Source organism: Octopus sinensis, linkage group LG1 (genome assembly GCF_006345805.1).
Source record: "Octopus sinensis linkage group LG1, ASM634580v1, whole genome shotgun sequence".
In the NCBI taxonomy this organism is placed as follows: Eukaryota; Metazoa; Mollusca; class Cephalopoda; order Octopoda; family Octopodidae; genus Octopus; species Octopus sinensis.
In genome coordinates this window covers 106,430,350-106,457,951 of record NC_042997.1, presented here as the reverse complement: position 1 = coordinate 106,457,951, position 27,602 = coordinate 106,430,350, and the positions used below count along the sequence as shown (strand labels likewise).

General features: G+C 33.6%; 1 protein-coding gene across 1 annotated transcript in view; it reads right to left on the bottom strand.

Moving 5' to 3' along the window:
• Nucleotides 1–20,942, bottom strand: part of LOC115219732 — a 33,911-nt gene extending 12,969 nt beyond the window's left edge. Inside the window, exons 1-3 of the mRNA XM_036502868.1 lie at nucleotides 18,520–20,942; nucleotides 16,014–16,252; nucleotides 7,999–8,530 (exon numbers count right to left, since the gene is read on the bottom strand). Of these exons, the coding sequence (XP_036358761.1) occupies nucleotides 7,999–8,530; nucleotides 16,014–16,252; nucleotides 18,520–20,762 (3,014 nt within the window). The 5' untranslated portion in view covers nucleotides 20,763–20,942. The remainder of the gene's footprint in view (nucleotides 1–7,998; nucleotides 8,531–16,013; nucleotides 16,253–18,519) is intronic.
• Nucleotides 20,943–27,602: the final 6,660 nt, after the last annotated feature.

The following is a 27,602-nucleotide window of genomic DNA, read 5'->3' as shown; positions in this document are numbered from 1 at the left end:
ATAAGTAAAGTAACTTGTGTCTGCCTTTTATTTTGCGCTCATCCTAGATATTTTCTAATTTATCATGCTTATAAAATAAAATTTCCTTAAACTCATTTGAACATAAATAACAAAAGTTCCCTCCTACATTATATGATTTACCCTCACTAATTATTTCCTAAGATAAATCATAATTAATATTTTGGGATTTAAGTCCCCAAATGTACTTGCTAAGTCCAGTGGAGTTAATTAAGTTTTCATTTTTAAGTGAATGCATATGCTGTGCGATTCTTAATTTTATTTTAGAGGAAGTAGACCCTATATATATCGCGTTTGAGTTATTATTATTCTTATTATTCTCATCATGTAATGTAACTATACATTTATACACTACATCGTTAATATCACATTTATTATTTAAGTTGCATTTAGTTTTATCTCTACATGTACAGTTAATTAGTGTATTATCTTTTTTTATTATTGGTATTATTATATAATTTATTTTTATAAAAATTATTCAGTTCAAATTTGTTAAAAGAAGAAATAATGTTACTTACACTATTAGTGGTAGAATAACTTCTCCAAAATTATTACTAGAGAATGTTTTTATATTTACGATTATCTCGAATAAATAGTTTAATAATATCTAAAATCTCTTTAACCATGTTCTTTTCAACTTGAGCACCATAAGGAACTATTAACCAATTTTATTCTTATTTTTCTTCTTATTATTTAAAACTGTCATTATTATTGTTACCATTATTATTATTATTATATTTCTTTATCATATTATTATTATTATTATTATTATTATTATTATTATTATTAGATTTAAATTTATAATTAACATTTAAAGAATTATTAAAGTCATTATTTTTATTTTTATTCTTATTTTTATTTATATTATTTTTTTTTTTTATAATGTCTAAGATTATTACAAATATTACTAACCAAATTATTATAATTATTATTAATATTTTAATCTCTATTATTAATAGTTTTATCTTTATTTTTAATAAAAAATTTAATATTACTATTATAACCTGCCTCTCTAAGGGCCTCATTGTATTAAGGAGCATGTTTATTAAAAATCTCTAAATCATAAGAAAGTAATGATATACGTTTACTTATATTATTAATCAACGATTTTCTAATTGATGGTGGGTGATTACTATTAACATTTATATATCTAAGGTTCTCATTAAGTTTATGATATGGTTGTGTTTTACCCCTAATTAGGTTAAAATTAGCATCTAAATAATTAACATTAAAATTCTCATTATATATAGTAATACCTAAACAATATCTTTTAAAGAAACTATAAAGTTTTTTCTTAAATACTTCTAGGTTCCTATTGGTGCAATTCTTTAGTAATTAGTAGAAGGTCATCCCTATATAAACCACCCTCTATTTTTAAATTTTCTAATTGGAGTTCAGATAAAAGATAAATACCTACTAAATCCGTAGCTTGTGCAGAATCAGGTGCTCCCATAGGTATATCAAAAAAAGTCCCTAGTATCTTTCCTAGCCCATAATTTATTTTTATATTTTATAAACGATTTCCTAGCCATTTTAATTACGTTAACCTCTTCAAAAGTCATTCCCACTTTATTCATTGCAAAAATAAGGGCCTTATTAAACACAATTTCATTAATAGAAGAATAGTAATTATCTATATCTATTTGAATAAATTTATATCGATTTTAATCTTTAATATTATTAAACCAATTTAAAGTATGATTATTACTAAACCATAATTTTAAGTAATTAAGTTTATTTACTTTATTAATATATTTATCTAAAATAAGTTTACTCAATTTACCAAGGTCAGATTTACATGGACAAATAAATATAGCTTAGGGTCTGAATAAAAATTATCTTTATGCTCTTTCAGAGTAATTCTAGGGTGCATAGGTACATAAGGTTCAGTTTTATTATCCAATTCATAGATTATCATTACTAATTTAGAGGCTTTATTAATATAATAAAGTATACTATCTGGAACAATTTATGTTTTTTAAATATTCTTTCTCTAAAAGGTTATCATATAATTTAACATCCAATTTATAGAGATTCCTAGTTTTATCTGATTGAACAATAATAATAATAATAATAATAATAATAATAATATATTATATATATTATATATATATTATATATATATATATATTATATATTTTATAATATATATATATATATATATATATATATATATATATATATATATATATATATATGTAAACAGTAAAATATAAATATCAGACATGGACAAGAACATGAAACACCAAAGAGACGACACAAGAACCACAGGACGGGACATTCGAAGCCCTCTCATCAGTCAAGAACCAGATCATCTTCGCAATTTCGGCTGATTAATCTTGAGATTGCTCCGATCTGGGCAGCCCGCCAAGGAATCTAAGCCAAGCGCATTAGATCCCCTGGAAGAAAGCTTCGAATGTATACAACACGAGGACGGAAAACGAACGAAGTACACGAACAAAATACAGAATACGTGACACCAAAGAATACAAAAACGTAAAAACAATAACGGTAAAGATAAAAAACAAAACAAACCAGACGTAGGACAAGGGTCTTTATATATATTATATAATATATATTATAATATATATATATATATATATATAATATACATATATATATATATGTGTGTGTGTTGTGTGTGTATGTTTGTGTGTCTGTGTTTGTCCCCCCAACATCGCTTGACAACCGATGCTTGTGTGTTTACGCGTCGCTGTAGCTTAGCGGTTCGGCATAAGCGTCCGATAGAATAAGTACTAGGCTTACAAAGAATAATTCCTGGGGACGATTTGCTCGACTAAATGCGCTGCTCCAGCATGGCCACAATCAAATGATTGAAACAAGTAAAAGAGTAAAGAGTATGTATGTATATATGAAACGTATATATGAAAATAATTCATTATTCTTTAGTGCACACGTATTCAGGCTAGACTCGTGTGTGCGTGTTTATGTATGTGTGTTTGTGTGTGTGTGTGTGTGTGTGCATGTGTGAGTGAATATACACGTATACACTTCTGTCAATCTATCAATCAATCAACTGTTCATCATTTCAGTCGTCCGTCCGTTTGTACACACACAGAAAAAAGACACACGAACACACACACAAAAAAAAAAGAAACACGCACACACATATATGTATATACGCTCATATATGTACACGTACATAATTTTAACATATGTATGTCTGTATACATGTTTGTATTTCATTATCCAGTTTATTTCAAGATTTCTTGCCAATAGAGAAAGAACAGGTTTCTAACCTAGATCCAAGGCTCTTTCATTGGAACTTCAAAATCAACAGGGTACTTTTGTTTATATGTATGTATGTATGTATGATTTCTCAATAATTCAGCATAGGCGTCCTCTTTTTCACTGATCTTCAGCTTTATGTTAACATCGGCCGAGTAGGTAATTTCCACAACTGTGCACAGTTTCTCTTCTCTATCCTAGATCATTATATTAGGTCTGTTGTGCTTACATTTTATTGAAGTCTTCACTCGGACATTTCACCAGTATTCTTTTTTATTATGAGTGGTTTTGGTTTCTACCATATTTTAGGTTCTTATTTATTTGTCCTGAGATTATCCTTCCGACGAATTTCATTATAGAGTCCTAGATACAACATCATGTCACATCGGTAGATAATACAGTGATAACAATTTCGGACAACTGCTTACAATGTGGGTGATATATTTATTGCGAACTCCACAATGTCTGCATCGGTTGTCACATTTTACTGCTTTTCCCGTATCTCTGTCCCTTTTGTGCATCAGGTACTTGGTTGATATTTCCTGTTCCTGGATTGCAAACGCATACCCTTCAGAGTGGGAGGTAGTAATCCGGCTATTCGTCCATGATAAACTGCTTTGAATATCAATGTTACTATCATCTCGGAGCTTTCTACTAACATATCCATGCATAGACTTCTGCTCATATAGGCTCATTCTTTCATCTGATGATACGTTGCGGTAGAGTCGTGCGACTTATTTGGGCATGTATTTTAGGTTATCAGACAAGAGTGTTGCTCAAGGAACTGCCTTCCAAGTCTTACGATGTTATCAGCCTCATATATGCAAACTTACTCAAGGGATGCATTTCGACACTTGGTGGTTAAAGGATGTTGCCGAAGGGATTTGATGCGACATTCAAAGGCATTTTGGATCGATGCTAAGCCTCCGCCACTTTTTTTCGTTTTTCGTTAGTATTATTAGGGTTTTCACATCAATGGCTCGGATCTCATCAAACGTCCATTCAAGCAGACCAAATTTTGGTAGGAGTACTGACACAGCAAACACATTGTTGGCCACTGTTTTATTGAATGCATAGAGTTCTGGTATGTATGTATGTATGTGTGTATGTATGTATGTATGTAAGAAACCTATCTTTTGCAAACTTTAAATTCTCAAGCAACTTGCAAAGATTCCACGAAGCTATAGAAAGTATCAATCTTAAATCAAACAATCTATGGGAAGATTTCAAAACAAAAGTATTTCAGGCTGCAAGTTTGTCAGTAGGATTTAAATCACGTAAGTCCAGTAACTGGTTCTCAGATAGATCAGCAGAAATTCATAATCTTCTTTTAGAAAAATAAAACTTGGGCAATACACTTCTTTCTCAGTCCTTGAACCCCAATTCAAACGAAGCTTACAAAAAGCTGAAAGGGAAAGTGCAGACTGCTCTAAGGAAAATTAAACAGGAATGGTGGAATGACAGAGCAAAAGGGGCAGAAGAAGCAGCTGATAGAAATGATGCCAAGGGTTTGTACTCTTATGTTAAGGAGGTATATGGCCCAAAATCTTCTTCAATAGCTCTAGTGGGAACAGTAAATGGATGTTTGCTTTTGACTGACACCGTTTCTATTCATAAGCACTGGGCAGTACATTTTTCTGCACTTTTGAATAAACCATCATTCGCTGACATGACGACGATAAAAAAAATTGAACACCTTCCAGCTTTAGAAGAGATGTCATTTGAACCAACTCTAAATGACATTTATTTAGCTGTGGATAAACTGAATAACAATAAGTCTCCAAGATCTGATAGAATCTGCGCAGAAGTTTTGAAATATAAGGGTGACAAAATGTTTGAACTCTTAAATATGTTAATTTGTCACTGTTGGAGAACTGAGAAAGTGCCTCAAGACTGGATTGATGCCATTTTAGTCTCCTTGTATAAATGGGGGCCAAAGGATCTGTGTGGCAATTTTCATGGGATTTCACTTTTGTCCGTAAAGGTACTTGCCCGCATTTTGTTGGAACGTTTAAATACCTTCATAGAGTCTGAGTCTCAGTGTGGTTTTCACTCCTCCAGGGGCACAGTTGCTTGTATCTTTACCATCAGACAATTACAAGTAAAGTGAATTGAACAGAATCTTGCTCTATACCATTGCCTGTTGATTTGAGCAAAGCATTCGATACTGTTAATTGAAATGCTCTGTAGCTAATTCTAAGGAAATTAGGTTGTCCAGACAAATTTGTAAACATGATCAGGTCCTTGCATCAAGATATGAAAGCTAGAATTAACTTTGGTGGTAGGCTCTCTGGACCGTTTGCCGTGGAAAATGGAGTAAAGCAAGGAGACCTTGATCCACCCACTCTCTTTGCAATATCATTTGCCGTTGTGTTGTCACATGCTTTTCAAAACTCTGAGGAGGGTATTTACATAAAATATCGAACAACAGTGAATTTTAAAAATCTAACTAGACTGAAATTCAAAACGAATTCAAAGGGCAGCAAAAGCATTTCGTGGCTTGGAGTCACGCGTTTGGTGCCTGCGACATATTAATAAGAATAAAAAGCTGGCTCTTTACAAATCATTTGTCTTACCATCCCTGCTGTATCCTTGTGGAATATGGTCTTGTTATGAAAGGCATTTTAAATTGTTAGAATAATTGTAACTAAAATGCCTTCATCGCAATTTAAGCATTAAATATATTTCTTTTACTCCAAACACAGATGTCCTTGCATCTGCAGGCATCACCTCAATTAAAGCTATGATTTTGAGGAACCAAATAAGATGATGTGGGCATATTGTTCAAATGGCGGATGAACGAATGCCAAAATAGTTGTTTTCATCATCATCATTGTTCGACCGTGGTCGAGACAATGGAATTTACTATGGTACACGTGACTTCACGGTCAATCATAGCATTACGGAGGTCCCGTTGCTGGATGCCTGTATCCCTGGAGATTACATCAGGGTATGAGAGTGTGCGCCCTCTGGTATCGCAAGCAGATGGCTTCCAGAGGAGAAGAGTAGAAATTACCTCGTTTTCAGCTCTACAACAATGTCCAGCAAACTGAACTCTTCTACCTTTCACAAGAGATGATACAAGTGGTAATTTCTCATATATTTGTACTTCCACGAGAGATTTTGAGCTCTCATAAGGAGGCGAGTGTAAGTTCTATCCAACCGCCTCTCAAGCTTCTTTGATTACGTCCAGGCTTCTGAGCCATATAGTAGAATTGGTTCGACTGTGGCTTTGAAGATTTTAAGTTTGAAATCCCTACTTAGATTTGATGATCAGATCTTATGCATATCATTACAGGCTGACCAGGCCATACACTTTCTAGTTAGAAAATCTTTTTCAGATGATGATATGTATGACCCAAGATATTTGTAATCAGAAACCATATTTAAGAGGGTATTGTTGAGAGTATGGATGATGAAATCACTGTTGGACAGGCACTTGTTTACATATTCAGTCTTGGACTCATTGAGGTAAAGACATACACAATTTGATGCTTATTTAAGAGATTGTAAAAGAGACTGGGCATTGGAGAGAGAATCACTGATAAGATCGATGTCGTCAGCAAAGTCAGTGTCCGTTCAGTGTTCAGCTGGGTATCTGGAACTTCTTCTAGGTTTTATTTCAAAGCCCTTACAAGAAATGGTATCAACTGACATACGTAGCACATAGTCAATGACAAGAGAAATGGGACGAGTGTGTCTCCTTGCAGATTGAGAAAGATGATGTTTCCCCATCATGGGTTAAGATGGTTGAAGACGTATCTGTGTAGAGGACCTTGATGGCAGAAATGATTTTGTCTGGAATCCCATAGAGCTTAAGGATTTCAAACATCTTGTACCTATCTACAGAGTCGAACGCTTTAGAAAAGTCTACAAACACCATTGCAAGATCGCGATTAAATGCTTTTGATTCTTCAATGAGTTATCGTAGGCATAGTATTTGGCTCAACGTTGAGCGCCCATGTCTGAATCTATTTTGATTCTTTCGGAGCAAAGGTTCAACAAAAGGGACGAGACGGTTTAGAATCAGTTTGTTGTACAATTTTGCATCAATTGACATTAGAGATAAACCCCTGTAGTTGGTGACGAGGGATAAATCGCCTTTTTTGGGTATTAGGATGATTTGAGATTGGTGCCAAATCTTTGGAGCTATAAAAGTGGAAAGTGTGTGTTTGCAAAGATTTAGCAAAAGTACGTGAAATCTATCATCCTTCCAAATTATAGCTGGGATGTTGTCGGGACCAAAAGTTTTCGAGGCTTTCAGTTGTTTAGTGGCTGCTGTTAGTTCAAATATGGTAAAAGGGAAGGTGTTGATGTCCAGCGTATCTGATATAGGCACACTTGGAAGAGTGGGGTTATCGGGGATTGTGGCATTCTTTCCAAGAAGGTTTTTAAAATGAATTGACCAATTTTCTAAACGCTTCTTAGCTGATCCCCCTTTGATTCTAATTGATGACCCAGAATTTTTGCCTGATAGGTCTTTGATAGATTTCCAGGCAAGACTGTGTTTTTTTACTAATGTGCTCTTTGGTTAGTTTGCTAATTTTGCCGTTAATAGAGTCGACCTCGGCGTTCAAGTAAACATCATCAAGATTCTTCTTGGCAGTTATGAGTTGGATCTTCAGTGACTGGGATGGAGAACGGTGGTAGGCTAGTGATATAGACTTTAGATGGTTTCTGGCTTCGATGACATTTGGAGAATTTGAAGGCTTGCTCTGGTCTCTACTCTACTCTTTGGGTAGAGTAGCCAGTGCAACTTCCTCTGTTGATTTGATGAGGCTACTGTAAACTTCTTCAATGTTCTCAGCATCTATTTCAGAAGTAGACAAAGATTGAAATTTGTTATAGACCTCAATAGTAAATTGCTTGGACATATCGGGGTTAGACGAGACTTCCTTCCAGTCGATCGTTTTTATCTGATGAGGCTTAGCTTTTTTGGATGAGCGAAGAATAAGCTTAACGGTAGCTGATACAATTCTGTGGTCGGAACCAAAAGAACTAAAGGAAGAGTAGGATCTCGAGTCTTTGACACTATTTCGCCACTTCTTTCGAAAAATGAGGTAGTCAATTTGTGCCCTGTCACCAGATGGATACTCGAATGTCCAAAGTTGTCCTTTTGGTTTCATAAAATAATTGTTGGAGGTGTAAAGATTAAATTCCTCTAAAAAGTCTTTGAGCATTTCCCCGTTCCGATTAGTTTTAGAGTTGAGAGTAAACTTGGTCTTATCGGGTCCTAGTTTAGCATTCAGATTACCAGCTATAACTAGAAAAGTATGGTACTTGCTCAATGGTTGAACGAAGAGTTGTATAAAAATCCTCAATCTCGTCTGCCACAAAATGCTACTTGTACCTTGGCATTGATGAAAATGTGCGTTATCCAAGAATATTAAACCAGATTAAAACAAATATGGTAGTCTGAACTCTCCTTTTACAACAAGACAATATCTCACAGCGCATTAGCAGTACCTGTACTGTTTCCAACATTTGAGATAATCGACTGGTCTGAAGTAGAAATCCACTCCATAAACATTTTAACCCTCAAGAATCTAACTTCATTTGGAAATCTTAACAAAACAAAAATAGTGATATCGACAAGTTCTACCTTAGAAGAGACAAAGGAAGTAGAGGCTTTAGCTCAGTGTAGAGAGCCTTTAAATGTCTCAGACAGCACTTGTTAAACAACAACTGCAACAAAAATATATACATTAACTAAATGCTGAAAAGTGAAGAAAACAATATCCTACGTGTTGGAAGTGAGCTCCTAGTCCTAATGACCTCCCATGCAACCCCAAATCAGCTGGACTAACATACCTCAAAGAAGACCTGGAGGTGAAATGCTCAGCATACCAAGAAAAACGACTATGTATGGGTATGTTTCTCGTTTACTTGAAGAAGATAGGAACATAAACGTGAAGCGAAATCTCTCTTGAACTAGTGACTGCTACATTACATAACACTTCAAAGGCTCTTCATTTGCAATCCAAGAACAGGAGATCACTACTAAATACTTCATCAACAAAAGAGACAGTGAGGCCTTTGGAGTTCCAAGAATCAGCTTAAATGTAAATAATGTTATATTTTTGTGCAAGACACCACACATGTGATTAGCGGCTGTCCAAAAAATGTCACCAAGGTACAGCCTCTCTATGAAACATAAGAATGTTGCTAAAAATGCCATTGGAAAAACAAGATTGTCCTGGAACAAATGTAGAGAATCCCTCTGTTATTGAATACGTACACAAATATCAACATAAGGAATACTGGCGGAACATACCCGTCAAAACATCTGTCAAATGCAAGCATAACATGCCGGACATTGTTGTTTGGAACAGACAAGAAAAAGTATGTTCCGTCATAGAGGCTAGCTGTCCTGCTGATGTGAATATCTCTTTGAAAATGAAAGACAAAGAAGCTAACTACGGAAAACTGCTTCGAAACTTCCAGCTTCTATATCCGGAATGCAAATTTATATTTATACCAATAACTAACTGTAAGTCTGGATAAGCTTGGTGTTTTAGAAAAAGCAATCAACCAACTTATTTCCACATTGCAAATGCAGTCTATAAGCGGAACACTAAAACTATGCAAGACATTTCTCAGGTTTAATATGTGACATTGTTTTCGTTATCAACATTTTTCAGAGGAAGAATCTAAATAATTAAGTACGGAAGAGTCTTACATACACACAAGCCTACATTCATACATACATTCATACATACATACATACATACATACATACATACATACATACATGCATACATACATACGGACAGACTGTCAGAAAAGAAAGATAAAGATAGATAGATAGATAGATAGATAAATAGATAGATAGATAGACAAACAGACAAACAGACAGATAGCTAGATAGCTACATAAATAGATAGATAACTTCGATATGTTTCAGCCAAAGATTGGCCCAGAGCATGTCTAAATTAATAGCAACACTCAATAGGATCTGTTTAGTCATGTGTTGGTTAGGTTTTGTGTTATCATTGCCCGTTCAAGTAAGGAGTTGTTGACTGAGATGTATCCAGGTATAAGTGGCTTATCTGTTATTCCTTGAAGAAATCTGTCAACGATTCATTTGAAGGTGATGGTATCTTTTTCCTCTTTGATTTGTTTTGGGATAATGTTAAAATACAGCAGGACCTATCGAGGAAAAGAAATTGTGTTGCAGTGAATTTATGTGCTGTGATCCTGAATAGTGTAGGAGGCATACACCACGTGGTCCCAGCCTTGGATAAATTCTGAATCTAATGTTAAGGTCGTATGCCGGTGATATATTTTCCACATTGTCCAAAAGATGTAGCGCTCACAACAGCTTGGAGTAAATAAAGTTTCAATGTTTCACAGTGGTCCCAATAATCAAAATCAGGCATGCCCTTAATTTTTTTAGTGAATGTTGTCTGGGATTACTCAAGTCTTGTAATCTTTTGCTTTGTGTGGGGAGACCAATCTTAAATTACTCAATACTATAGGATGCTGTGGCTGGTTCCTCTGACTGAAGAGAATCTGTTAGGTTAAACGTAGTCTTTTTCCACAAAGCGTAAGTTCAAATTTCCTCTCATTTAACCACATTTTGTTTTTGTCTGCCAGTTGGCTTGCAGCATGTAGATCCGTCTGAAGTTCAGTTCGGTCTCGATAATTTTTAAGAGCTTGATGTGATCTGCGAATATGTTTACTCTATTCGATGACGTTTGAGATGTTTATATAGACAATAAGCAGAGATGGGACCAAAACAATCCCCGGAGCGACACCACTGGTGACTCTTTCTGGGCATGAATGAACTCCACCGATCACAGCATGTATTTTGTTCACCAGGAAGTAGTCAATCCAATCTGGCAGTTTTCCACTGGTTCCAGTATTTGACAATTTTCACAGGAGGTTATTGTGGTGGGCTCTCACGAACGCTTAACTGAAGTCACGATATTTGAGATCAGAGTTCGAACATGATCCAAAGTGTTTAAGGACATCGTCGATATGCTGTGACGGCCGCGTTAGACTGTCCTTGCCGCAGTAGAAGTCATGCTGGGTAGAAGGTTGTAACTTTCCAGAAGGCCAGTTATCGTTAATTTCATCACTTTTCAAACACATTGTTGATATGGAGGGTGAGGGAATTTGGACGATAGTTGATAGCGAGAGACTTTTTTTTATCCTTTTTGAAGACCGGCATGACAAATTGGGATATGAAGTGTTGCGGTATATAGTTTGAGTCTAAAGAAATTTTCAGATGTTGGTACGTGGGATTGCAAGCTGGAGTCCATATTTATTTAGGATATTAGCGAGGAATCTATTAGGGCCTACATTCATTGCTGTTGTGATATCTGATGCAGTAAAAGATGTGTCCGAGATAATATGTTGAGGATCAACTTCGTTCACATCCCTTGCATCAATATCTGTGGGATCACGAAAGACAGAGCAGCATTGTTCCTGCAGTAGTTCGGCCATTTCTTTAGCGTCATGCTGAAGACAGCTGTTATCATTAGTCAGTGGACCAACTGGTGAGACAGCGGCCCTATGCTTGTTGACATATTAATAGAACACTTTCGGATCCTGTTTGATTCCTTCGATTACCCAGTTTTCCTCTCCAGCGCATTGATTGTCGTTGTAGGTTTTACATACTGATCTGCAGATTCTGTTTTCCCAACTCAAGCCTTCTTAATGCTGTTCAGAGTGGACGTTGTTGGTGGTAGTATTTTAACTGGTTGATTTTTCTTAGCCTTTCGATTTTCCCTATGAGTGTCTTTTTCTCTCTTGGGAGCCTATTTCTGTTCGTGCTAGTGAATTTCGTGCGTATTTAGAGCATGAATGAGAGACAATGTTCTCAAAGCGCTGCCATATTATATCAATATGAGTGGAACTGTAAAAGGGAATTTTCTCATTGGTTAGCCATTCAATCAGGTGATATATTGTACTTGTTTATATTACTTGATGTTATGATTTTCCCATAGTTCCTTCTGATAGATGGGATTTTTCGTTGGTCCGTGTTAAGTGATGGAATATGGTTGAATTTATATTTATTGCACTTGCCTTTTGCTGTTTATTTTTCATTCGTCTTCAGCCTTTCAGATGGTGATAACTACGTTCCAAATTCAGGCATATCTTTAGAGACAGAGAAATTTGACAGAGCCTAGGATGTAATAACGTACACCTGTTGCCTTTTGTGCATCCGTGTTTAGCGTCAGGGACACGGGCTCTATATTTGGGAGAGTAGCTGGAGGCAGTCTTTTTTCCATTTATACCATATGGACAAGCGCAGTTAACAAGTGTAGACACTACAACATAGGGGAATATGAGAGAAAGGGTAGTGTCCCTTGTTGGTGGTGCTGCTGGGGCCAAATTAACAAATACCTTGAAACGGATAACGGCTCGTTTTTTGAGGTGGAGGAGGGTTTTCTATATTGCCATGTGGCTTAGAGGGAAAATCGTTATTCAATATCACTGATGTAGTAGTAGTAATATTAGACTGTTGTTGTTGAAGCGGATTTTGACCTGTCGTAATGGTAGTAGTCTGTTGTAGTGAATCCCGTTTTACTACGGTAGGGTTGGGTGAAATGAGACGAGATGGCGAAACGAAAGCAGGCGGTATTTGCTGCTGAATAACGGGTTGCTGAGGCCCATCCTTCTAATGTCCTTTATGGGTGGGACTCCGATCAGCATGTGATACATCCATTTTGCAGTCTAGGTTTCATCAGGTACATCCATACATAAAGTTGTGTCTCCTGAGTTTTGGCTGTCTTGATCATAAATGCCCGTCTGGTTAGGGAATGAAAAATTGCTACAAATTTCAGTCACTATTATCTTTCTATAAGAATTGCAAACATTTGTAAATATAGGCAAAGAACTGTTGATAAAAAAAATATTGGGAATGTGAATGGAAGGACAAGGATGGATCAAGTTACATCGGGTTTAAAAGAAAGGGATGGTGCTAGAAAAGAGAAAGGCTCTATTTAATCGATCAATGAAAACGTTATTTCAGTTTGAATTAAACCGCTCTTCTCAAAAGCAGACCACCGTATAGATTTCCAACATTTTTTAGCAAAATTTCATCAGTACAAGAGACTAAAATAATTGCATTGTTTCAATTTGCTGTGTTTTTGGCAGAATGAATTTAAGGAAAATATGCATACCTAAAACCTACTACAATTTAGGGTGGCAGAAGAAAATAATAGGTGTCAATCCAAAACTTACAGATAGGGGCCGTCGGACCCCTACGCGAATTGCTAGAAAAGGTCACAAAAGTTCAGCTCCCAAAATTACTGCAGAGCTTAATGATCACCTCGAGAACTCAATTTCCACAAAAACTGTTCGCCGGGAGCTGCACAAAGCGTTTAGAGTGGAGTAAATACCTACAGAAATGGCCCCTAGAGCAGTGGAAGGATGTTATTTTCTTGGATGAGTCATCCTTTACCTTATTTCCAACCACCGGCCGAGTATACGTGTAGACACAACCAAAAGATGCATGTGACCCAGGCTACCTTCTTCCAACATAGTGGAGAATCTGTGATGATCTTGGGGGGCTATCTTGGAAATCCGCTGGCCCTTCATGGCAGAATTTATAATCAAGACTATTTAAGCATTTTATCTGATCAAATTCATCCTATGGCTGCGGAACTGTTTCCTGAGGGAAACGCAATCTTTCGGGATCTCTTTCGGGACTCCTCTTTGATCTCATTCGGCACCCTCTTTGATCTCTTTCGGGACCCTCTTTGATCTCTTTCGGGACCCTCTTTGATCTCTTTCGGCACCCTCTTTGATCTCTTTCGGGACCCGCTTTGACCTCTTTCGGGACCCTTTTTGATCTCTTTCGGCACCCTACGAACGTAGCAGATAACAGCTAACCTTCGGCCGTTTGGACCCTGTTGCATCCACTACTCTAATTGATTGGTATTGGCGCAGTTTGTCTCTTGCTGTATTACGCGCCAATGTGCAATCCAACCAATCGCAGCCTTATGATAAGGTCCTGTGACACAGTTTTTCTAAAGCTCCGTTTGAGCCTATCATTTACTATAAAACACAGCAATTCATCGAGGCGAGCGTCTTTGGTTCTAGACCACTGATCACAGAGTGACACAGCCAGTTCCAGTGACAGCCAGTTCAGCGACAAACACTACCAGAAGTATTTCCGGACCTCCACCTCCGTCGCCTTTATCTTAACGTTGCCTCCATCTCGGTTGCCTTCATCTTAACGACGCCAACATCTCTACATACACAGCAACTTCGCTGTGGTTTATCTTCAGGCTGTTTGTGAATACGTCACCATGGTTAACAGCAAGCTTAACCTGCGAGAATTTCCTGTATCAAGTAACCTGCACATCATAGTAGCCACAACCGCTTACACGACACGGGACTCCTCTTTGATCTCTTTCGGCAGCATCTTTGATCTCTTTCGGGACTCCTCTTTGATCTCTTTCGGCAGCCTCTTTGATGTCTTTCGGGACCCTCTTTGATCTCAATCGGCATCCTCTTTGATCTCTTTCGGCACGCGCTTTGATCTCTTTTGGCACCTTCTTTGATTTCTTACGGCACCCTCTTTGATCTCTTTCGGCACCCTCTTTGATCTCTTTCGGCACCCTCTTTGATCTCTTTCGTGACCCTCTTTGATCTCTTTGTACAGTAAGTACAGTAACGATCTTATGTACAGGCCTGTTGTCTTCGAAGGCATTTATTTACCTTCCTTTCCGCCCTCTCCCCGCTTGTCATTGGGAACTCGTACAGTGACAATAACTATTGTAAAGGGTTTGCTAAACACGTTAAGTATGTCACTGAATATATTTTAATCTACACTTATATAGAGAATAGTTTGGGTATCACTGATGATCCGCAATCAACAGTGAAATCACGTAATATGATAATGCCATCCACCGCTGCAGACTCTCATTCGGTCAGCCGATATAGTCCGTCCTTAATTTGTACGTGTCATGAAATTCAAGGCGTTCTAAACATCATACCGAATTTTGATTGAATATGCTAATTATTATTCGTTACAAACACGGCTCCTGTTGTAAATAGATAACATCTCCTTTGCCCGCAAGGCTTTTTGTCACATCTCTGGTTATTGGGTCGTTATTATAATATATCAGTCAGTTCGACAAATTTACGGTTTGGTGCAGAAGATCATTTCCAATCAGTTGAAAAATCAAGGACAAATGCATCAAAGCAACGATTATTTTACGTCGCTATTTTTAACTGACACACACACACGCGCACACACACACACACACACACACACACACACACACACACACACACACACACATACACACACACACACACACACACACACACGCACACACGTGTATCTTGTTTCTTTTATTCAAAGTTTACATCTGCAGGAAATCTTATTATTAGTTCTGCATGTGCATTGTTTTCCTCGCTTCCTGACACCAAATTCAACACAGATCATTTTACATTAATTAAATTTGTATTAGCATAATCATATCAATATACTGCATCATTATTATTGATATCCAACATCTGTAGTAATTAATTAAATTAGCTAGTTTGTTTCAGTTCATAAAATAGTAGTTTAACTTGAGCATTTTAATAAGATACATCTGTCGTTCCACTTTTAATGTAATCTTTATTAATTCTTGTGCAAATTAACTTTCATATCCATTCTAGTATTTTAATAGTCATAAATAACAATTCCAAAGTTCAAAATATTTTATTGCCTACCTTATTAAAATTATAAGCATCTTTTCTTGATGACTGTAAATTGTAATTATAACAAATTTAAATACATTAATCTTTTAGCTGTATAGAATGTTTTAGATTTTTCCAGAACATTTCTTGGGCAATCTCATTTTCTTTTGGAAATTCAATGTAACTCTGATTCTTTATCTGTTCAAGAATTGGTAATGGCAGCTGTCTGTGTGGTACCTGCTCCAGTACCACAATAATTACTATATTTCTTTCGGTATGAATATATTCCATTTTAGCTAAGTTATATTCAAACATACACCATTTACTTTCCACAAAATATCTGCAAGAGAACATAATAAAATATCAATGAACAATTCTGTATTGAAATAGTCTCTTAATTCTTCAAATGGACTTCTAATAAATATTGCTATTTGTAGTTTCCTAATGTTCATTTTCCCAAGTATTATTTTATATTATCAGATGTACTCGGTGTGCTGATTATGTAGAAATATTTTTGTTAAACTTCTACGACTCAACTTGCTGCACTTTATTGTGCAGTAGATTTTGTAATTCCGTTCGCATAAAGATATATGCCTAAATTTGAACTGTTCCAGTTCCTATGAGGTGCGAAGTTTTAGAGACTCTTAACTATTGTTCAATAGAAAATATTCAGATGTAATATTTCGACATATTCTTGAATTTTTTAACTTCCACTCCCATTGAAGTCTGGTAGGTGACCGTTACTCCCTACTGTAAATGTAAAATGTGTTGTGGAAACAGTCTATTAATTGCAATTTTCACGTTAGTAGAAAGATGATGACTAGTAGAAACTGCCGGAAATCAGGAGACAACAAAATTCTGAATCAACCTACGATATTGGTGGCATTTCGGAATTTGTTAAGGGCAACTAAGGACTTCAAAGACAAGTTTTATATCATAATTACAGCTTAAGAATGTTAAGCTGTCCAGATATTTTGGCAATATTAGATACAGGACTGTGTGCAATGTTGTATTGTAGCGTAATACGAGAGTGAATATCCTAAGCAATTTCAAATGACACCAATGCAAGAGTAATCTATTTGAGTGAATTTTGCCAAAATCATGTTGAACAAATAGATTATCCCTTTACAGTAGAAGCGTCAGAGAAAACTATTCTACCCAAGTTAGATGTCACTAATAGTTTAATACTTGTATAAACTATATTATTTTTATCTGAAACCAGGAATACTTAAATTAGTGGACATAATGTTAGTTGTTGGATATCGGAGTTTATTGCCTAAAGTATCTCTTGGCATTAACATACATACATACATACATACATACATACATACATACATACATACATACATACATACATACATACATACATACATACATACATACATACATACATACATAAACACATACATATATGCATGCATGCATACATACGTACGTACATACATGCTAATTTGAAGACTACAGATCCAATCTCTCACTGGAACTATAGAAATGTGTAAAACTTTTCAGCAGTTTCTCATTATGCATGAGAATACATGCATGAAACAAAGCTGTGCATACATACATGCATACATACATGCATACATACATACATACATACATACATACATACAAACATACATACAAAATACATACATACACACACATACATATATGCATGCGTGCATACATACGTACGTACGTACATACATACATACATACATACATACATACATACATACAAACATACATACATACATACATACGTACATACATTCATACATACATGCATGCATACATACATACAATCAAAAATACCTTGTTGTCGACTTTGAAATTCCAATGAAGCATCTAGGTTAGAAGACGGTTCTTTCTCTATAGGCAAGAAATCTTGAAATACGCTGAAAAATGACATACATACATGCATACATACATGTACGCACATCTACGTATATATATAATATATACTTTTTAATATTATGGAGTATATTGAACATGGGGTAGATAGTACAGTTTGACGTAGCAGACATTTTCGTAACTCACACTCACCCTTACACAACTGCTACTCTTTTACACTTTTAATCCCTCTACATATCCTTCTTGATCCAAAACTTTTTTTAAACACGGACCCACGGAAATGTTAAGTGATGTTAATGTTTCTAATTATTACCGAGTTAGTTAAACCATGCATTAAATTCTTTTGTTTTATGTCAAATAAATTATGCTAAAGAAAGGAATATATATTATAGTTAGTACTCAAAATATGTGTTGAATGTGATATCTGTTAATAATACAAATAATGCTAATAATTGCTTTGAACGAGGGGCTGCTGAAAAGTTCCTGGCTGTGGTTAAAAGAAAATACAAGTGGATGAGTTAAGCATCATTTTATTCAACATATTCCCCCCTCAGATTCACACACTTATTGCTGCGATCCTTCAGTTTTTCTAAGCTCTGTAAAAGAACTCGGAAGATTGGGCCTCCAACCAAGCCTTTCGTGGTACCCTTAAAACCAGGAGTTTTTCAGCAACCCATCGTACTTTGAAAATTAGGAAGATATGTGTGTGTGTGTGTGTGTGTGTGTGTGTGTGTGTGTGTGGATGCTATAATTTTAATGGGGGTTTCTTACCTGCTTAATAAAATAATACATTTTCGACTAGATTGGATTGCTGATAATATATTTTCTGATATCAATTTTCCAACAGGGAAGTCCCGATGATGAATATTCAAACGTAAGTTTTCTTTTTCTTCCAATTCTGGAATCAAATAATTTAATGCAAAATCTCGATTTTCGTCGGCATAAATCACAAATGCATCGTAAATATATTCATCGGGAGTGAGTCGTTTGTAGGAATACTTTTCTCGGATCATGTAATATAAATATTGTAGCTTCCATCTAAAATGGTAAATGAGTGAGGCAACTAGAAATATAATCAGTATTACAACACCAAAACTTATCGCAATTATTATCCCTATCAAGGCTGAACAAGTGTGATTCAGAAAGCTTACGATCCTAACAAGCCGATCTCCTTTCAACTTCCATACTGTTCCGTTAGGATGAGTACATTTCGAGTACATTATTTTCAAACGACCTGAATTCCGTACTTTGTGCAGCCAAGTGAGAAATCTTATTTGTGCACAACCACATTTCAAATTATTGCTTTGGATGTTGACAGTGAATTTATGGTGTTCAGATATCTTTTCAATGGCATTAAAAGTGTTTTCCGACAGTTCCTGTAAAACGTTTTTAGATAAATCTAAATATGATAAATTTAACATATGACTAATCTTTACATCAAATGATTCCAATAAATTGTTGCGTAAATTTAAGATTCTGAGATTTTTCAGCTGTAACAAACTGTTGTTTGATAAATATTGAATGTGGTTATTTGAAAGATGTAATTCTTCGAGGCTGGTTAAATTTAGAAAAGCTTTGCTGAAACCTTCTTCGGCAACTTGACCTGAAATTCCTATTGCGTTATTTTCGATATTCAAAAGTCGCAGACCAGTGAAATATGTGAAGAATTCGTTGCTGATATTATTGCATTGGTTCTGACTTAAATCCAGAATTTGTAATTGTTCTAAGCCTCGGACTGGGCCACTCCATGGACAAAATAAATTATTCGTTGCATTAATTAATCGTATTGCATTTGCATCTTTTATATGGAATGGTGGTATCGGAAATTGATAGTGGCAACCTTGTAGTAAGAATGTTTTAAGAGATTTAGGGATTGCATAACTGTATGTAATATCGCTATTGAATAATTTACTACGAATAAATGGTAGCTTTCTACATGATAATGTCATGCTAATGTCGATTAATTTAATGTTGGGTAAAGCCTTAATTTGAAAGATATATTCTCCGTATGTTAATTGGTTGTTTCTCAAATAAGCGTATTCCAATGTGTTGGGCAAGGAGGGAATGCTATTCCAAGAAATTGATTCAATATGATCTGAATTTAAAACAATCTTCTTCAATCCAGATTTATGTAAAGTTTTTGTAAAACGTTCGGTAATAACATTGCCAGTTCCCACATATAATTTCATATTACTAAAATATAATATTTGCAATTTGCTTGGGAATTTTAGACGTCCCAAGGTCCGTGGAATTTCCTCCAGCAGCTTTTGATTGTTAAATGAAATGCGTAGGAGGTGCAGATTTTCGAAAAATGCTAATGTGTAGCCGTTTAATCTGTGTAAGTGGCAGTAATCTAAATTCAAATGGGTTATTCTGGGAACATTTCTAAATGCATATTTTACAATATATATCATAACTGAACTGTTTCTTTTTGAGGCAAAATTAATATATTTTAATTTTGTCAAATTCTTATATCCTGCTCCAAAGATAAAGTACTGACCACCTGTCATGTATAAATCTTCCAGTGCAGTTAGATGAGATATAGTTCTATCAATAAGTTTTGTGTTTTTGTGCACAGTGTTACCTCGTAATTTTAGAATTTTCACTTTAGTTAAATTTCGGAAAAGATTTATAGGAAATGACGAATAATTAATAGTTAGTTTGTTGTATTCCAATGACAGTTCTCTCAAAGACCACAAACCTTGAAAGGTGTTTGGCAGTAAATATTCAAGAAGATTATCGTCAACTTTTAGCACCTCTAATAAGTTTAAATGTCTAATAATATCAGGAGGAATTCTTTTAATGTGGTTTCGACTTAGATCTAATGATGTCGTATTTTCTGGAAAATAACTGGGTATTTGAGTTAGAATTTTGTCAGTACATGTTACTGTACAGTGTTTTAATTTGTCTTCGGTACAGTGGCAAACAATTGGACAATCTGTCTGACAATTTGCAGTCACTGAAGTAAATATTTTCAAGAAATAACCAAATATAATAATGAATATGTATATCATCTTTAGATAAGCATTTCAGCCAGAAATGAAGAAACGCAAGTAATTTAATGCTAATTTTTTAATAGATTGCTATGGAATACTAGGTTAAACGTCAAAAGAAAGATCCAAAATAATGAAATCTCGACCTGATTGGTAGTGATAATATGTGAAAGACTAAAAGTTTTGCTATAAGTTAAAGCTACTTACGTATCTGATTGCTATAAGTGTGGGTAAAGCATTCAATCGAAGTTCATTTCACATAATATTACGTATATACATTTAGTATATTTTCGTATTAAGGAAAGGCAAGTTTTCTATCTGAATGAGACCAAAAATCGCGGAAAGTGCTTGGCAGTAAATGTTCCAATGGATTATCCAAATTTAGTGGGTCTAATGATTTTAAATATTGGAATACTTTCAGGTGGAATTGTTGTTCGACTTCATAATCTGTTCGTTTTCATTTTATATTCCGGTATTTAGCGATATAAATGAAAACAAGCTTCCCGATCTAGTGATAATATAATTAAAGATAGATGGTTATTATTACTCTGCTGGCAGTGTGAAGTAATAATAATAAATTATATCTTTGTCTTCAGCGTATGTGAATCATTTATGTATGATTAACGGCCGTTTTCCATTAATCTGGAACAAATATAAGATATGTTGCAAGTTTTCGATCTAACTTAAATGTAATTTGTTAAATCTGAGTAAACCATTTCTACTCCTCGTCCACGGGCTTAGGTTCTGTCTCGCCAATATGATATGTACGCCGTAAAGTAAAATTTCAGTTGTATCCTGACAGAATAATCGGCGAGGCTTTCGTTCTTCCATGTATGGAGTTGTCTTTTGTTGAATTTTGCAGTGATTCGCTAAAAGATGTAATAGGAATTTAAGCTTTTGTTATTGGCAGACGTATTTGACCAATGAAGTTAGTAGAGCAAGAGAGGATTTAAAAAAAATTTCATGAACACGCACACACACACACACACATACACTCACACAAACACGCACACAAACACTCACATACACATACACAAACACACTCTCTCACGCACTTATACACATACAAAACCTCACGTGCACTTACACATTTTTAGGTGTGTTTTTTTAGTGTATACACATGCAAGCATGCGCGCACGCGTGTATGTATGTATGTATGTATGTATGTATATATATATATATATATATATATATATATATATATATACATACATACACACGCAAGCAGATATCTATGTATGCATTCATATATATATATTTATATGTGTGTGTGTGTATGTACGCATATATATATAGGTATGTATATATGTACATAAATATATATATGTATATATATAATATATATACATATATACATATATATATGTATGTATATATATATATATATATATATATATAATATATATATATAATAGGAAATAGGATTGCCCACTCTTGTGTTATAATTCCTGTTATTGAAGGACTCTTCCTTAAATGTGGTTTTAAAGAAACAATAAACCATGTCATCGTCGTTTGTTTTTCATATTTTTTGTTTTGTTATGTGTTGTTTCTGTTAATACTTTTCCTTAATAGCTAAAATATTCGTTGAGGTGGACACTTGACAGTATTTGAGTGTATTTAACTTTATATTATAAATATCATGTTTCGCCATCATTGCTAGAAATAACATTAATATAGAAAATATATGTATGAAAAAAATATAGGCGTAAGAGTGGCTGTGTGGTATGTAGCTTGTTTATCAAACAAATAGTTCTGAGTTCAGTTCCACTGCGTGGCACCTTGGGCAAGTGTTTCTACTATAGCCTCGGGTCGACCAAAGCCTTGTGAGTGGATTTGGTAGACGGAAACTGAAAGAAGCCCGTCGTATACATGTATATATATATATATATATATAAATATTAATAATATTAGGGAATAAATCCAAACTTACGGGGAAAATTAGATTTAGGATCAAATCCAATTTTATAGTATAAATATATTATATTATATTATATTAAATTAGAGATAAAACCACTATTAGGCAAATCAAACAGTGAAAAACATAAGCCAATACATAAAATTAATTTAAAAATATAAAAGTTAAAAATTAAAAATTATTTAAATAATTTAAACTTATAAATTTTATATATATATACAAATATATATATATATATGTATGTATATTTTATATTTATATATCAAAAGTATTAAAAGTTTAATAAAAGATAAAGAGTAAAACACTACGATCGTTTCATGGCTGTACCAATTCGAATAACAATAATTTAAATTCAATTAATAATTCGTGTTATGGTTACAGTCAATCTTCAGGTTAATTGAAATATTTTAAAAATAATCAGAAATATTTAAACAATTTTTTAAAGATATAAATAATATAATAACTTTACTTATAGAAAACTCTATTATCAAACTAGAAACTTAAAACTTAACAATTATGATTATATGAAAATCGATTATAATGTTAAATATTAATTTTAATTTATAAGGTAGGAAACCCACCAATAATCTAATATCGGTAATAGTCTATAACTAATTACATAAATATATAAATGTATTTTATAATTAAGATCTAAAAAAACCCCTTCATAAATGAATATATATGCACATATATACGATAATTAGATCATTACATAAACAACGATATTTACATAAGGAAAATATTATTACACCAAAGACTTATATAATATAAAAATTTACAATTGAAAGATCTTAAATATAAATAAATACTTACCTCAGCTAGGTTTTGTAATGAACTAAAATTTTGAATCGGAAAACATCTTTACAGCGTTTATAAGAATACTCGTGGAATTACGTTATTAGCAAAAAAGAATAAATTGTTGAAGAATTCATTAAGCGTGAGGAACAAATACGCTTTATCAATGAAGATTGTGAATGGGAACATTAATGGTTTATCAGTGTAAATAGAATGAAGTCACAAATAAAGAATAAAATCACTCTATACTATAAGATTTATTAATAAAATAACTATGATAAATAATACTTAACACAAAATAAATTAAATAATTTAATTGATTAAAAACCACTAATTATTAAATATATTCTAAAAATCTTATATGATAAATAAATATATAAACATTTTTTTATAGTAACCACTCATCGTACTATAAAGTCTTTCCCCATTCTCTTATAATTATAAGCTAAGATTAGTGATCATAACCAAAACTCTAAAATAGTTATCAAAATTTGCAGTATAACTATACATACGTATACATATATATATAAATATAAATATACATATATATATATATATATATATATATATATATATATATATATATATATATATATATATACATACATATATATATATACACATACATACACACATACATACATATACATATATACACATATATACACACATATACACACATACACATATGCACACACATACATACATGGACATACTACAATACAAAAATTGAGGTAAACATTAAGTTTAATCTAAATATTTAATCTTACTAATCTATACTTCTATATTAAATAAAATAGATTAAATAAACAACTAAATACATCTATTTCAAATATAAAGAGATTACATACAAATAGATTAATATAACAAAATTATAATTTAACAAAATTATAACAGAAATATAACAAAATATATAAACTTGACTTTATTATAAGATAAATAAAATTGTAACTTACCAAACTCTATATTCAATAAACCATTAAATATTTATTAAAAAATATATTTAGTAATAAGATATTTAGTAATAAAATAAATAACTATATATAATCTAATTATAATTAAAAACGGAACCTAAATAACTAAAATAAACTAATATAATAAGTACTACAAATCACCTGCTATATTTAGAATACTATTACATAAATCAACAAATACGGAGCTAATTAAGGCTAAGAAATATTCATTATTTATCAAGAAATTTATTATATAAGTAAAGTAACTTCTCTCTGCATTTTATTTTGCGCTCATCCCAGGTATTTACTAAATTATCATGCTTATAAAATAAAATTTCCTTAAACTAATTTGAACATAAATAACAAAAGTTCCCTCCTATACTATATGATTTAGCCTTACTAATTATTTCCTAAGATAAATCATAATTAATATTTTGGGATTTCAGTCCCCAAATGTACTTGCTAAGTCCAGTGGAGTAAATTAAGTTTTTATTTTTAAATAAATGCATATGCTGTGCGATTCTTAATTTTATTGTAGACGAAGTATACCCTATATATATCGCGTTTGAGTTATTATTATTTTTATTATTCTCATCATGTAATGTAACTATACATTTATACACTACATCGTTAATATCACATTTATTATTTAAGTTGCATTTAGTTTTATCTCTACATGTACAGTTAATTAGTGTATTATCTTTTTTATTATTGGTATTATTATATAATTTATTTTTATAAAAATTATTCAGCTCAAATTTGTTAAAAGAAGAAATAATGTTACTTACACTATTAGTGGTAGAATAACCTTCTCCAAAATTATTACTAGAGAATATGTTTTTATATTTACGATTATCTCGAATAAATAGTTTAATAATATCTAAAATCTCTTTAACCATGTTCTTTTCAACTTGAGCACCATAAGGAACTATTAACCAAATTTTATTCTTATTTTTCTTCTTATTAATATTAAAACTGTCATTATTATTGTTACCATTATTATTATTATATTTCTTTATCATATTATTATTATTATTATTATTATTATTATTATTATTATTAGATTTAAATTTATAATTAACATTTAAAGAATTATTAAAGTTATTATTTTTATTTTTATTCTTATTTTTATTTATATTATTTTTATTTTTATAATGTCTAAGATTATTACCAATATTACTAACAAAATTATTATAATTATTATTAATATTTTTATCACTATTATTAAAAGTTTTATCTTTATTTTTAATAAAAAAAATTTAATATTACTATTATAACCTGCCTCTCTAAGGGCCTCATTGTAATAAGGAGCATGTTTATTAAAAATCTCTAAATCATAAGAATGTAATGTTATACGTTTACTTATATTATTAATCAACGATTTTTTAATTGATGGTGGGTGATTACTATTAACATTTATATATCTAAGGTTCTCATTAAGTTTATGATATGGTTGTGGTTTACCCGTAATTAGATTAAAATTAGCATCTAAATAATTAACATTAAAATTCTCATTATATATAGTAATACTTAAACCATATCTTTTAAAGAAGAAACTATAAAGTTTTTTCTTATATACATCTAGGTTCCTATTAGTGCAATTCTTAGTAATTAGTAGAAGGTCATCCCTATATAAACCACCCTCTATTTTTAAATTTTCTAATTGGAGTTCAGATAAAAGATAAATACCTACTAAATCCGTAGCTTGTGCAGAATCAGGTGCTCCCATAGGTATATAAAAAATTCGCTAGTATCTTTCCTAGCCCATTATTTATTTTTATATTTTATAAACGATTTCCTAGCCATTTTAATTATGTTAACCTCGCACGAGGCGAATATTTGTCCTATTTAGATGACAGAGCAAACGTAAGAGGCTTGTGATCAGTATAAATCACAAAATCGGCTCTCGAGTTGATGTTGAAAATGACGAACTGGCAAGTAGATCGCCAAGAGCTCGCGATCAAACGTACTGTAGCGACGGTCAGCTGGCTTTAATTGACGAGAAGAAAACGCCAAAGGTTTAGTCTGATTGTCTACGGTGTGCTGCAAAACAGCACCAACCGAAGAATCCGATGCAACAACGGTTAAAGAGAGAGGAGCATCGGGAACTGGATGTGGAAGCAAAGGGACAGAAGCTATTTCTTTCTTGATTGACTCAAAAGCAGATAACGCCAAGGCAGATAAAGTAATAGGAGAATTCTTTTTGTATTTTCCTTCAATAGCTGAGTCAAGGGAAGTAACCTTTCTGCACTGTCAAGAATGAATCGTCTGTAGAAGTTGACGAATCCCCAAAAGTGGCGGAGTTGGCGTAGTGAAGTGGGGAGTGCGATGCGCTGAATTGTATCAACTTTGGAAGAGAGAGGTTTGATAACATTTGAGTCGATATAATGCCCCAGAAATTCCAGAGAGGACTGTCCGAAAACACACTTATTGGGATTGATTCGCACATTGTTGGCGCGAAGACATTGAAAGAGTTTATTTAAGTGTTGGAGGTGATTCTCACGCTTGTCGCTTGCAATGAGTATGTCCTCAACGTAAGCGAACACAAAATCAAGTCCACAGACAACTTCATCGATAAATCTTTGGAACATGCTCGTGGCGTTCCGCAAACCGAAGCTCATAAAAAGGAACTTGAAGCTGCCAAAGGGAGTAGTGATGGCAGTTTTTGGAACGTCTTCAGGATTGACTGGTATTTGATGATAGGCACGAACTAGGTCAACCTTAGAAAAAATAGTACAACCATGCAAATTAGAGAAGTCCTGGAGATTTCTTATGGGATAGCGATCAGGAACAGTGACCGCGGTCAAACGTCTATAATCCCTCACCGGGCGAAAATCAGAATCCCATTTTCGTGCCAAATGAAGGGGAGATGCCCAAGGGCTGGTGGAGGGGGCGAATAAGGCCAAGCTGGAGCATATGCTCAAACTCGGACCTAGCCTTCTTAACACGGTCAGGAGCAAGTCGCCGCAGGCGTGAAAAGACTGATAGTTTTGCCGTTTGGAATAGCTGATCTACCAACTCTGGGAAAGAAGCTAAGAGTGAATGAAATACATCACCAGCAGTGGCAACAAAAATGAAGGACATAGAACAGCATTGGTAGTGGCCTTTGCAGGTGTAGACTAAGACGTAGAACCGTCGACGAGTCTCTGTCTCCTGACATCTACCAATAGATTAAAATTGTTCAAAAAATCCGCACCC